This window comes from Henckelia pumila, chromosome 3 (genome assembly GCF_033568475.1).
Source record: "Henckelia pumila isolate YLH828 chromosome 3, ASM3356847v2, whole genome shotgun sequence".
NCBI classification, from domain to species: domain Eukaryota; kingdom Viridiplantae; phylum Streptophyta; class Magnoliopsida; order Lamiales; family Gesneriaceae; genus Henckelia; species Henckelia pumila.
In genome coordinates this window covers 51,366,957-51,381,556 of record NC_133122.1, presented here as the reverse complement: position 1 = coordinate 51,381,556, position 14,600 = coordinate 51,366,957, and the positions used below count along the sequence as shown (strand labels likewise).

At 35.2% G+C, this 14,600-nt stretch overlaps 1 protein-coding gene and 1 long non-coding RNA gene across 2 annotated transcripts; one reads left to right on the top strand and one right to left on the bottom strand.

Moving 5' to 3' along the window:
* The first annotated feature begins 3,442 nt into the window (after positions 1–3,442).
* Positions 3,443–5,016, top strand: LOC140892068 (aspartic proteinase nepenthesin-1-like). The gene has a single exon (XM_073300816.1). The coding sequence runs from the start codon at positions 3,537–3,539 to the stop codon at positions 4,902–4,904; it is 1,368 nt and encodes a 455-aa protein (XP_073156917.1). The 5' UTR covers positions 3,443–3,536; the 3' UTR covers positions 4,905–5,016.
* Positions 5,017–8,823: 3,807 nt separating this feature from the next.
* Positions 8,824–12,219, bottom strand: LOC140890745 (uncharacterized). The gene is made up of 7 exons (XR_012152279.1): positions 12,127–12,219; positions 11,987–12,064; positions 11,871–11,902; positions 11,026–11,083; positions 10,813–10,858; positions 10,373–10,405; positions 8,824–9,011 (listed from the first exon to the last, which is right to left on the bottom strand). It is a non-coding gene; the product is annotated as an uncharacterized lncRNA (long non-coding RNA).
* Between the last annotated feature and the right edge of the window lie 2,381 nt (positions 12,220–14,600).

Sequence of the window (14,600 nt, the reverse complement as noted above, 5' to 3'; positions counted from 1 at the left end):
GACTTCCTATACGGAATACTGTCTAGCAAACCTCTACTTATCAGAACAGTCCTAGATCGTGTAATGAAGGGGTTTGACTCTGAGGTCTCATATAAAAAACTAGTAATGAGTACGTACAAAAGAAACTCGTAGAACACCATGAGCTTTCAATAAAAATTGTGGCTTGAATTTTCCGAGTATTGGAACTTGGAAGAGGTTGAAATTGAATTATATAAAAGTGTTATTTTCACAACAAATATATATGGGATGGATCCATTTCATAGACCGTGAGAATTGTTAACGAATACAAAATGTTTAAGACAAGATTTTGGGTTTTAGACCAAATACAATTAAAAAAATAAATTTAATCTGTAGATCAAATCAAACTAATAATTTAGAAAAAATTTGAACTCATAGATCACAAATTAAATAGGTAATATTTGAAAGAATTTTTAGAAAACATTTTTTAACTTTTTTAAATAAAATTTTGTAAAGAAAAAATTAAAAAATATAGTATGTCTAAAATCGTATAATTTATTTAGATAAATTTAGTTAATTTCTTTGCTCAAAACAATCGATTGTATGGATAATTTTATTCGTACTATAATATAATGTGATTTGATCTTAGTTATACTAAAAAAAAAATCGTGGTAAAGGGAGTCTCCACGTAAGAACAATATTTCTTGGTTTTTTTAAATTTTTTTTTGAAATATATTTATTTGGTTTTTGAGGGAGTTTGAAAAATGACGTTGATCAACCAAACTTTTTTATTTATGACTTTTATTCAAAAATAATTTATAAAATGACCTTCAAATACAAAGTAATGCAAAAACAAAACAAAAGGTTTTTGGTTTCCTCCTATTTGGGATAGTTCGGACTTCGGAGTCCTACAAGGTGTAGTGATGCCGCGAGATGTATCTCGTTCACCGTCGTACTACTTTATGAAGTTCATGTGTTATGACAATTGCGAAAGAAGTCATATCTTCCTTTCGTTGATTTTATCATATATAACGTGACCAGGCAAGTGTAGGGATAAAATACTTGTTTTGACATAGTTATTATGCTCGTGGCAGGCGAAAAAGCCGCTCCCCTGCTTCGAAGCATCGGAAGAGCCGGTCACCAACACCAAAGCGCAACCGGAGACGCAGAAGTCGAAGTTCATCTTTGTCCCCTTCAACAAGATCTCGTAGTGCCAGTTTGACATCAGCTGAGAAAAAGGCTGTCAATTTCAAATTGAAAAAGGAGGAAGAAGAAAGGATACGGTAAAACACAGTTTCTCTTTGGGTCTTTTAGCGAGAGATTTTGTTTGTTATCTGCTTGCATAGGCAACATGTTCAAGGATTTTCATTATTTATAAGTTGGAGTGGAACGGAGAGGTGTTCGGTTGTTTTTGTTCTGATAAATTTATTTCTGTATAGGTAAATTTTAGGAGCTTTTGTGTAAGATGCAGCCTGTTGGATGGTTATGTAGTTTATGACAAGTCACACTTTGTTCTATTTTATATTTTCTCGAGTGTAAGAAATTTGGTTATTGGCCAAACTTTTTCATGTTATGATGTGGCATTTGTGAGTTAAGTTTATTTTTGCATGCAGAATGCAGCATGAGGCAGAGCTTAAACAATTAGAAGAAGAAACTGCGATGAGAGTGGAGGAAGAAATTCGTAAAAGGGTCGAGGAGAAATTGGGTTCTGAAGAAGTCAGGTTAGAAATTGAAAGACGAATTGAAGAAGGTCGAAAGAAGCTATTTGATGATGCTAAAGCTCAACTTGTAAGAGAAAAGGAAGCAGCTCTTGCTGAGGCCAGGCAGAAAGAAGTAAGCTCCATGAGCCCAGCTTATGCAATTTTTTTTTTATTAAAGAAATCATTTTTGACTAGCGATTTGTATCATGATTCATTTAACGTTTTAGGTACAATATTGTATAAGGTTTGTTCTTTGGAAGCTTTTTAATGGTACTGGATCTATGCTGTAAATGTTTGGGCCACCCAGGAGTAGCCTGTACAAAATTTTGGTTTTGTAGAGGATGCAGTTCCATGCATTACATGCTTACATTCTACTGTATTATTGCCAAGTAGAACCAACTAATGGACATTCTGGTATACAAATCACTAATTTTTGCAATGGCTCCAGTGTCTTAGCAATTTTACCGTGACCTCTACTTGGTTAAAATTTGAAAATTTTAATTTACAATTACCATTTTGATGTCATATTCATCTTCTACGTCAATGCATCAAAGTGTATGCTCGTAAATTGTGGTGAGTGTGTTCACTTCACTACGCTTATGCTAGTATCACAATACAATCACGATCTATTCTACATGAAGTGTGATTCACAAAACTTAGTTGAATTCTCAATCTCAGGAACAAGCTCGGAAGGAGAGGGAAGAGCTTGATAAGATGCTGGAAGAGAATCGCAGAAGAGTAGAAGAGGCTCAAACGAGGGATGCCCTGGAACTGCAGCGAAAAGAGGAAGAAAGACTGAGGGAGTTGGAATTGATTCAAAGACAAAAGGAAGAGGCTGCTCGAAGGAGGAAGATTGAAGAGGAGGAAGAACATTTGAACCAGACCACATTATTGGGTAAGAGCAAGTCTCGAGCAAAACTGATCGGTCTATAAACTGGCATTGGCCAATTCAAACAGGGTTTAAAACAAGTCTCCCCGACTTTACCATTGTACTCCTTAAACATTGTTTTTTCACCCGTGAAGCGATGTTTCTATTTTCTTGGATGTGTTATTTCGAATGCAAGACTATACGCAGGTTTTTAGTTTTAGTAGTTTTGTCGGGACAGGCTTAGAAATTAGAACTTTGAGACTCATTGCAAGGTAATTGGTTCAAGGTTCAAGCAAAAGGTGGTTCCTGGGACGTACTTATTTCGGAGGGTTATGCTAAGTATTCATTAATATTTGTAATACAGTGTTCAGGATTGTAATATTTGTGAAAAGGAAATTTGGTGCCATTCCAAAACATTCTGTACATCTTTGGAACCCATAAAGAGTGGCGTTTGGATCCTGTACACAGCACGATGTCTTGCATTATAGAGCCATTGCATCATTTGTAATACATAGTTTAATTTGAACTAAACAAAATTCTCAATGCTAACACGATTTATTCTATCTAGCTAATTAATGTCCAATCCCGTACACTTGTATTATCTATGAGGTTCACGATAATTACACTTTCTTCTTCACGCCAATCACACTTGAACCAAACGTGTCGGCGTACGCACCTTAAATCGCTAAATTATTACCAAATACGTAATATAAACTTATGATGCGTGTATAAATGCAGTCTTTTTTATAATTAAAAAAAATTGATCACCAAACATTTTTTAATGATTTTTTTTGAATTAATAATATGCATGCAATGAATTGGTGAGATAGTGGATAGAGACTGCCAAATTTTCCAAGATTTTTTAATTTGGTATACTGAAAATATTTGCCCATCGGATAATAGAATTAGCCATTATAATTCATGCCATTTATTTCTCCCCTCCCTTCGGATATATTTACTTCAATTTCATACAAACTTTGAACAACAAACTTACTATCAAGAAAAAAAAAATGTCCTCACTTCGATTTTCTAGCATCAATCTACTAATTCTTGCTGCTACACTTCTTGTTTCCCCGACCCTTTCCACATCTAGACATGCATCACTTCAACACCCCCATGCGATCGAAGCCGGGTTTCGAGTACCCTTACGACGAGTCGATTCCGGCAATACTTTCACCAAGTTCGAGCTCTTGCGACGTGCAATGAGTCGGGAAAAACAGAGGATCAAACAGCTTCAAGCTATGGCTGTGTCTGCATCAGATTATCACCAGGCTAACGACTTCGAATCGCCTATTCATGCCGGAGATGGCGAGTTCTTAATGAAACTCTCTATTGGAACTCCACCAGTATCTTTCTCAGCTATACTCGACACGGGAAGTGATCTGGTCTGGACCCAATGCCAGCCTTGCAAGCGATGTTTCCCTCAAACAACCCCGATTTTCGATCCCGAAAAATCCTCATCTTTCACTCACTTGCCCTGTTCCAGCATACTCTGCAGCGCACTGCAGCCCTCTTCTTCTTGCGATGATGGAAAAAGCTGCCAGTATACATATTTGTATGGTGATTTTTCGAGTACCGAAGGTGTCATGGGGCTCGAAACGTTCACATTCGACAATGTTTCGGTCCCAAGAATCGGATTCGGCTGTGGTTTCGCTAACGATGGGATTGGTTTCGACCAAGGGGCGGGGCTGGTGGGGCTCGGCCGCGGAGCTCTGTCTCTTGTTTCCCAACTCAAAGCACCAAAATTTTCCTATTGTTTAACATCCATCGATTCAAACAAGCCCGGCATGCTTCAAATAGGATCCTTGGATAAAGAACCCGCAATGGAACCATTAAACGTCAAAGCAACCCCTTTGATCAAAAACCCATCTTTACCTACGTTTTACTATCTTTCCTTGCAAGGGATAACAGTCGGGCACACGCGATTGAGCGTCGAGAAATCGAGTTTCCAGATCCAAGAAGATGGAAGTGGTGGCATGATCATTGATACAGGCACGACCATCACATATCTCCCAAGAAACGCATACTATCTTGTTAAGAATGCGTTCGTTTCGCAGATGAAATTACCCGTAGACAATTCTCCTTATGGAAAAGTGTTTGATCTTTGTTTCATACTTCCCACGTCGAACGACACTGCTAGTACTATCGATCATATTGAGGTTCCAAGAATGGTGTTCCATTTTGAGGGAGTGGACTTGGAGTTGCCGGAGAAGAACTACTTCGTGGCGGATCCGAGCGGAGGAGCGTGTCTGGCTATGGGGAGTACTTCGGATGGTATGTCCATTTTTGGGAATTTTCAGCAGCAAGATTTGTTGGTGGTGCATGATCTTATTAAGGAGACTGTAGGTTTTGTGCCAACAAAGTGCGACCAAGTATGAGAAACGAGCTAGCTAGCTAGCAAATGAATACTTAAAACAAATAAACAAAATAATACATTTCATGAAACTAAATGCCAGGCTTGCTACAACTGCATGATGAGTTTCTATATCATGTAATTTTAACTTTTCGATTCATTTATTAATCAATCCTAGCTCACGATCCGATATAAGATGGGCTAGCTATCACGTTACACGCGGCACGGTAATTAATCCGCATGAGACAGAGGTATCACAATAAAGTAGTTAAAAAATAAATTCCAACTATTGACATCAGCAGACACGTATGCAAAGTGTGTGCAATATAATATATATTAACATGCATGTAACGGTTTAATCGGTTACCTAATCATCGCATGCACAATGCAACGGTTTTATTAAACCGTAATAAATTGCAACGGTTTAATAAAATTCATAGCAACAAACTTTTTAAAAATCAATATTGGAACATCATATAAAAAAATGTTTAAATATAAAATGATTTTATTAAACCATCGCACAGTACGACGGTTTTAAAAACAAATTAAACCATCGCAACGTGCAGCAGTTTTTACAAAAGCTTCGCAACATCATATAAAATATATATATATATATATATATATATGCTTGTGTGTGCAAAGCTTTTGAAACAATCATTGCAATTTGCGACCTTTTTTTTCCCATTTCTTCGTTAATTTTTTTTTATGAATTTTAAACTAACGGGTGTGTTAGATCAAATCAGAGTAATTTTGAATAAAATGACGAGCATGATACGATAGGGTCTTGAGTTTAATAATAATAGTAATAATAATTTGTTACACTAGCTAGATAAAAGGGTAATATTTATCCACGCACAAATTCATAGATTTAATACAGAATTTAAATTATATAAATCGAACCTATTTAACCAGACAAGATAAATGGCTCAGTTTTTATTTATTTATTTGACGTTTGAAACGAAATTTGTCTTGCATCTCCCTACTTTTTTTGGCATGAATCCTAAATCCAGTAATTTATTTATTTAAATAATAAACATGACCCGAAATATTTTTAAAAAAAACAAAAAAAATTTGCTGCCGCATGGGATATATGCCCTAAGCTGTTCGTACTACTGAGCATAAACCAAGCAGCGGAGCAAGAAGAATACGGGTGGGTCTCTCGTCTATTTCGCATCAAGAACTATTTTTTCTTGCCGGTTAGTGATTTACATTCTTGGTTATTTGTTTTCCTTGCTGCATTTGTTTGTTCTTAATGTTATTTTTCCATTCCGTGGTATGAGATGATTTAGAAGAGAAATGGGCTTTCACGATAGATAGATAGATATATATATATATATATGCCCTAAGCTTTCTTATTACTAAGCATAAAGCAATGAGCTCTCGTCTTTTTGGTATTTGCTTGAGGTTGGTGACTGAGTTTTTTGGTTATTTGGTTTTCTGGTGTGAGATTTTCAGAAAAAAAAAAAAAATGGGATTCTTTAGGAATGCGTTCGAAAGGTCCAAAGTAATTTGGACTACAGGAGCTCCTCATTTGTCCCACGGAGCTGCTATCGCAATTTTTGGAATTGTGACAGCGGATAGCTACAGGGGAAAAACGGAAAAATCAATGGAGTCATTGGTCAAGGACTCGGGAGACCATCTTAAGGTAGCAAAGGAGACCAACCAAATGGTTGGTGACATTCGAGGTGCCGTGGTAAGGATTCTAATTGTTAGCGTAAAAAATCATGTATTAATTAGCTAGTAATTATATTATTGGGCTGCTCATTAATTTTTATTTGAATTGTGCAGGTTGGTGGAAACAATGAGGGGCAGAAGAAATAGGCGGTACTTTTTGTTTAATCTAAACTACAATCAATAATTGACGATCTTAATTTGTGTGATTGAAGATCGTCAATTAGTATCGATTTTTTAGCTTGCAATATGTTTGCCATTTGAGATATATGGGAAAGTTTCACGACTGATCATAGCTTTTGAAGAAAAAACTTTACCTACTAGACAATATTTTTCTAAATGTTGGCGACCAAGTAGCACTAGATCGATCTGAGGAGAGAACTAAAATAATTAAGGCACTGCTGCATATCTTTGGTTTGGCCTGAGATAGCTTTAATTAGATGTTTGACTCTTTGAACTATATATATATATATCTTCTGAATTCATAGTTAGTTATCACCCAGTAAGAAAAGAAGAAAAACCTACAAGAAGTACGTAGGAGGTCTGCAATCCGGAGTTGCTTTCTTGGAAGGGAAAGTCTCCAAAACCATTGATATCGATCTGCACGTTATTTGTTATCATCAATCGTGTACTGTTGCCTGACCATATATAAAAGCAAATTCTATCAACATGCATTTTAGCCTTTATTTCGACATGCATATGTGTTGGATTATTTCGTTAAAAAAAAAACCTTAAATGTACGTAAGTATCATTTAGTTAAATCAATAGCTAGCAGCATCATAAGCATTAATGTTTCTCCCCCTGAATTTTTAAGTAGACTTTGTTACGAATTTGACTCTACGTATCTTTAGTTTGATAATAATAGCTAGCATTTATTCTATTACGACGATATATATATTGTGTAAATTAATTAAAGGTCTTGCCGTTTCAGTTGATTCATTTGCATGCAACTGATGATATTACCTTAGGCGAGGCCCGTAAGGCCTCTGTCTAGAAACAAGGGCCCCAAAACTTTATTTTAATTTGAGGCCCAATATATTTAGATTCATTATAACGGGCCGGGGCTTTTAAGTTTAAATCCATTCTCAAAACTTGCCAACATTAATCATAATGCCGCCGTTGCTTTTCTCTTTCATTCATATTGCTTCCACTTTTATCTGTTTTTCTTTACTATTTTGTGGTTGTTGCCTTTATTATTTTAATTATAATAAAATAGTTTTTAGTTAATGAGATTTCTCTAATTTTGTTTCTTGTTTAGCCATCAAAATTTTACTTTTCTAAATATTTATATTTTCCTTCTAATAATTATAAAATATTAATTTTTCTACGCCATAATATATATCATTTTCTAAAAAAATTTACTGTCAAAATAATTAGACATAATTAATATTTGGTTACTTATTTATATATTTTTCTCATGTTGTTTCATTTGTGTTATATATATTTTGAACAGTATATGTCATTATATGTTTAGTCTATATATAGGGTACATTCTTTGTTTTAAAAAAAAAAAAAATTGTCCTTTGCTCTAAGCAAATTCGACTAATAAAAAATTACTAACTGTATATAATTGTTGAAAGACCTAAATTTTTAAATTGAACTCGGGACTAAAAAGTTTCAAGTATGGCCCTGATATTGTTCAGGTTAACCCAATAAAAAGACATTACGTTTTTCTTAGCAAATCATGATTCATGATCACCTAGTTACTACCTACTTATTCTATTCTTCGTAATATATGTTTACGTAAAAGTGGCATTTTGCGATAATAAAATATATATACAATATATTTTTGCAGTTAACATATTTTACCTTAGTCGATTAATTAATTAGCCATTTGCTACGTACGTAATCACGGGAAGTTCTTAGCTAGCAAATGGGCAGTGCCCAACTGCCCAAATCAACGGTCATGAGATGATCTGCATCAAATCAATTGATCTGCATATCAATCTCAGCCGTTGATCTGCCCTTGAGATCAGCATAAAACTTCCCAATTCACATATTCAAAAAGTTCTTATCAATAAAATTAATCCATAAAATATAATTAGGTTTTTTTTTTCTTTTCGACTTTAGTTTTTAAACATTTATGTTTGGCCAGCCAAACCATTGTTTAAGAAATTTAGCTGTTCTGGGTTTGGTACCGATGGTGGCAGTCATATCGAGAAATTTAGTAAACTTTTTATCCAACATTGGCATGCATGCATGGATAATGTATTTTTTTCCCAATAGGATACATACGAATGCAAAACAAATCCAAATAATAACACAGTCCCGACTAATGTGCAAAGTTTTAGATTTAAATAAGTTCTACGAACAAATGTACAGAACTTCGTTTCAGGTCCAATTTAAAATTGGATTGATTGATGTCAAACAGAATTACATGTTCATACAACATATAAAGATAATCTTTCGTGCAGCTAGTTGCCCATCGGCCATAGTTACCGAAAATTTCTCTTTTCCATCCCTAAAAAAAAAAACGAGAGAGAGAGAGAGAAACAAAATCAAAATGCAAGATGCATAACCAAATCTTTATCGACTTATCAATCGTTATAAGATTAAAAAAAAAAAAAAAAAAACTACAATTAGCGAGGTGTGCATGTCTCAGCACAAAAATAAATGCCTAAAACATTCCCTTGATCCTTCAGTTTCAAGGTTCGAGCCATGAAAACAACCACTCTACCCTTGGTTTGTAGAGCAAGGGTAACTCCATATTTTTAACTCTCACAAACTCATCATCATGTGAAAGTCGATGAACTGAGTATAACATTTGTGACTATCAATCACATAAAATTGGCATTACCAACCAGTTAATGCACCACTCACAACTACCCTCTCCCTAAATAACACTAAATGACACAATTTTCAGAGACATTTTAAAAGAAAACAAAACACACACTGGACTAAAAATTAACTCAAATATTTGAAAGAATAGTCATTTAAGGTGCAAGACGATCAAGTGTCCGGGAGGCCGAACCACGTGTCTTATTGAAATAGGGTGCACTTTAGTCCATTTTAGTAAAACATTATATAAATAAAAATAGATTTCACAGGATATTAAATAATGATACAAATTTAAAGAGAGTACTGCAGCAATTGAAGGACTAATATAGAAGCAATGTGGTTGAAATTGCAAAGAGAAGAAACAATTAAGGCTGCGCAGATCAAAATCACGAGAAATATAGTGCTCCATGCTTAGTGTTTTCGATGGATACAAAAGTCTTCCGATCAGGGTTTTTTGATAATTAAATGGTTGTGGGCTTAACTTTATAGGGCTCCAAACAACAGGATGGGCATGGGATATTTTAACATGAAGAAATAAAAATTCAGCGGCCGATGAACAATTTCACAGAAGTGCGCTTTTTCTCGCCTCAAGAGAGCCTTGCGAGAGGTGTGCACAAGGGCTCGCCTCTTGCAAGGTTTGCACCTGGATGGTTATCAAGGTGCGTAGCGTCAAGCGTGTGCCTGGATGCGCCTTGCACGCGCACGTTTTTTACAACTCTGTTTGAAATACCCTACAAGTATTTAGGGGCACCATGGCCAAGATCATCACTCATCCCAAAGATGCACCTCTCAACCCAAAAAACCAAAATAAAGGAAACAGCTTTCTAGCTAATATTCAGTTTCCTTTTGCATCCATCCTCACAAGTCACTAATGGGATGATGAACCAAAGAACTAAACATAGGCTACGAAATAAAACTCGTAAACATAAATAGAATTAGGACAAGCCACAATTGATTCATAGACTCGGTGTTATCATTCAAAAATAAATAAGAACATGCCATGCTCGAATAACTAACTACAAGATAAACATTTTGAATCCATACCTCCCAAAACGAAGTAATTCCTTGTTTTCTTCCCTGAAATTTTCGATAAAATTGAAGTAAGCTTTAACCAAGGACAAAAATAATAAGCAGAACAAAGACGGAAATATATCACCACTTCAACAGCAAAATATAGGCATTCTTTCTTCAGAAAGCAAAAGGACGGGAAAAAGCATGGCTATTCATCAGACATGAACTATCAACTATAACATTAGCTCTGCATATCCTTGAAACTAATTAATAATCATCATGATAAGTATCATCGAACTAAATCTACTTTTACAAGATCCCAAATTATCAAAGTCCTGACAGAAGTCCTGACAGATTATACTAATATTAGTAATTGAGACGCAAATAAGCTACTAACAAGAAATCCAAATGAGATCAGTAAAATACAATAAAAAGCTACGAACATATACATTAGCAATGTTAATGTCACAAACCTCATGAATCTTGTTGTGTCAGGTGCGACTTCGCTCACGTATTCCTCTATTTAAAAAAAGATCCTCATTAGATTTCACTAAGTTAGATTAAAAATATATCTAATTAGATTTCATTGTTAATCATTTGGAAAGAAACAAACAACATCATGAATGTAAGGAACTATCCGTGCAACAACGTAAAAACAAACAAACAAAAGATTTGAAACAGTGTACCTCGTGATTTCATAGAAAGCAAAGCCATACATGGCAATCTGAAAACAGAATGAGAAATCTGAAATGGGTAAAAAGATATTTCAAGAAGAGTAACATATCAAAAAACAAAAACAGGTGAAAACTATAAAATATGGAACTGTTAGGAACTTAGGCAAATGTTAGTAGACGACAGACAACATAAGGAGAGCCGGATCAACATCTAAAATTAAACCTTCATCTTTGGCCAAATTATTGTTCATGAGATTTAGCTTGTGAGCATCGTTACTAGTTTCGTAACAGTAGTGTCAGCCATTTACGTCAGTTAAGGAAAACTTTGCAATAAACATTGAAACCTTGTGGGCACTGCGCTTTTCCTACGTAAACTATGTCAAACCCGTGGCATAGATTTTGATCACTAGTTTAATGACTAAAGCACCAAGATGACAAGCTACAAAGTATCCGTTAGGTAGCTAGTACAGATTTCTACCAGCCGTAAAAGAGTATACTTCTCTAACTTTGGCTGCAGAAGAAAGACTTTGACTGATTGCAATTCTCTCTTTAAAGATCGATAAAAGACTTATCAGAATCAATGATTTCACGATTAAACTTCTTCTTCCTCATCTCGATCAGAAACAATCCAACGGGATTTGCAAGGATGATACTATAGGATATGAAAGATCAATGAAGATAACCTCACATTTCACTCTAACAGCCAATACCCAAAATTTTTTGGGTCTGAAGGATGTATGAGAAAATGTAGAAAGATTGATCATTTTAGATCTAAACGATGAAAACATACCGACCACCTTCTCTCCCGAAATCGTAGAGAATACATTAAAACATATGGCGTACAAGGAAATGCTTACTATCAATGACGTATGGTTTCTTCTCAGGAACTCTGTAAAAACACAACAAATCGCAATATAAGAATAGTTAGTTTCATTCTCCCCCAAAAAAAAAAAACGAAACAGACATCAATTACCTTGGAGGAACACGACCACTATGTATCCCGGATCCTTGTTTATTTCCGGATAAAATCCTACGAATGCGAACGCCAGTCCTAAAAAAAATGGATCAGTTGTTGTTGATAAGGCAATAAGTATTAGCAGAGGAGATTCTTACCTAATCGGAGACATATTGCTGTATTCCGCCGCTGTCGTTCTTAGGTTTTCTCGTTTGCTTTGTTTTGCTTTGAGAGAAAACGGAGAATAAAATATAATATCCTCTTTTTTAAAAAATAAAATAAAATAAAAATAGGGGAAAAAAAAAAAAGAAAAAGAAAAAGGAAAAAAAGAGAGAGAATAATATTTTGGATGCGTTTGATGGAAAGACTCAAGTAATTAGGATTTCATTTTTCATAACAAATTTTACCATTTTTTCCAACACTACGTGCAACCTTTAGGACCAAATATCATATTCTAAATTTTCAAACATCAATGCACATTTGAGATAAAGATTCATACGTTAAATAAGTAAATTATCCACTTAAGATTAATTTTCTAAGATCATGTAGTGACCCGTATGGATCACCTATTAACTAGCATTCTTAGGCATGCAATTTGCTTAATATAAAATAACAAAAATAATTCAAACTTAAACAAAGTTTATTGCGCGGAAACTGAAATCCCATAATTACAAAAAAAATCGGCATGATACAACCGGTAAAATCAAACCAAGTGTTTATCCCCAAAAATATATACAGACTGTAATAAAAACTCCCAGAGCCTCCTGAACCTGCAGGTAGCCCTGCCTCGATCCACTCGCTCTGTCCAGCTTTAGACCTGCCTAGTTGGATGGGGTGTCCAGAATATAACTAGGACGTGAGCGACTAACGTTCAGTTCGTAAATATGAGTAAACATACATATATGACACATACAAGTGTGATGACTGGGTAACTGGTCATCTATCAAGTCATGCTCAGACTAGGCGCCCTGAGTGTAGTACCACCTGGGAGCCAAACCACGAGGTACATCCACACTCATCTAGATCAACGTAGTATCAGTCTCCGCTCACGCGGTAACTCCAGGTGTCAGACAATATAAACAGGAGTATAGCTGAGCGGCTCTACTATGATGGATATTTCAAAGGTAATAGGCTCAACGTGTATGTGCACGTTACATATAAATATAAAAAGTCGTAAAACATATATCATGTCACAAAATAATGCCACGTAAATGCAACATATAAGCATGTATACTCGCTGGATATCTCAGTCAGTACTTACGTACCTCTAGTAGTAGATCAAGTCTATCAGAGTCTAGGTTCCAAGCCTACAGTCAAATATATATCGTATCACTAATCATACTCTACAAGCATTAACTAAGCTAACACATACTTCTATAAATTAAATAGGATTCTCGGACCATACATTCATCCGTCGTTAGCCCGCTGAAGTCGAAACCCTAATTTCTACTCTCAACTGGATGTTATTAGTCTAGTGACTTACTTATACCATCGGGCCCTCAATATACTACTGATCAAAGAAGGGAATTACTTGAATTGTACTTCAAATCATCTTCTGAAACCTCTATTTATAGGCCAACACTCGGGGAGTTCGGATGATCTGATAAGGGGTTCAGATCGTCCAAACTATGTGTGTCTGCCACATTTCTGAGTGGCTAAGTTCGAATGGTCCGAACTTGGGTTTAGATCGTCCGAATTGTGCATGTATTCCACGTATAAGGGCATTTTGACACCTAGTTCCCGGGTTCGGAGGGTCCGAACTGGTTCGGTCCTTCCGAACTCATTTGGGTGCTTCCGAACTGTCCGAGACCCCTGAGACCCTTTCTACCATTTTCGGACGTCACGGAGCTGATTTTCCACTTATTTTCACCAAATAATAACACCTTAATCATGTTTTGCCACTTTTAAAATTATATATCATATCATAACATAGTGGAACTTGGGTTACTACATTTAAATATAGCGATCCATAATTTTGATGTCCAATGTTTATTTTTTTCATCTCATTTAATTCTTCTATCATGTAATTAATAACCTCTTACTCATGTTTTAACCTTATTTAACTTAAACAGGGTACGAGTTACTACAGATCAAATACCTAATCTCGGAGTTTTTTTATGTTGCCCACCAACCATTCCCAACTCCGTACCCACCAAGTACAATAGGTGAGTTGACCAATACAATAAGTGAGTTGACTTGTACATGATGGGTACGGAGTTGGGCATAATTGGTCAGCAGCATAACAAAACTCCATAATCTCGTTAACGAGGTTCACTCCTCAAGCCATGTAAAACAAGGGAATAAGTAAACTACATATTATACTTCATTGACAGCATCGATATAAAAAGATAATGATAAATCACAATAGTTTAGTTTGTATCATACTAAAGTGAGTGTTTGCAACCTCTAAAAATAAATTATTATAGATTTTCTCTTAACAAATTTATGAAAAAAAAATTATAATCATTTATTTTTAGAAGTTACAAATATTACCTAACCCAACATTAAAAATTTTAAATTAACATAATTTTTCCGTTTAAAAAAATCTTTGTTGGTTGTTACATTCCCAATAAGTCATTAAGCAATAAAATAATCCAACTAATGGAAAAAATATACCTAATTAAGGTTGAAA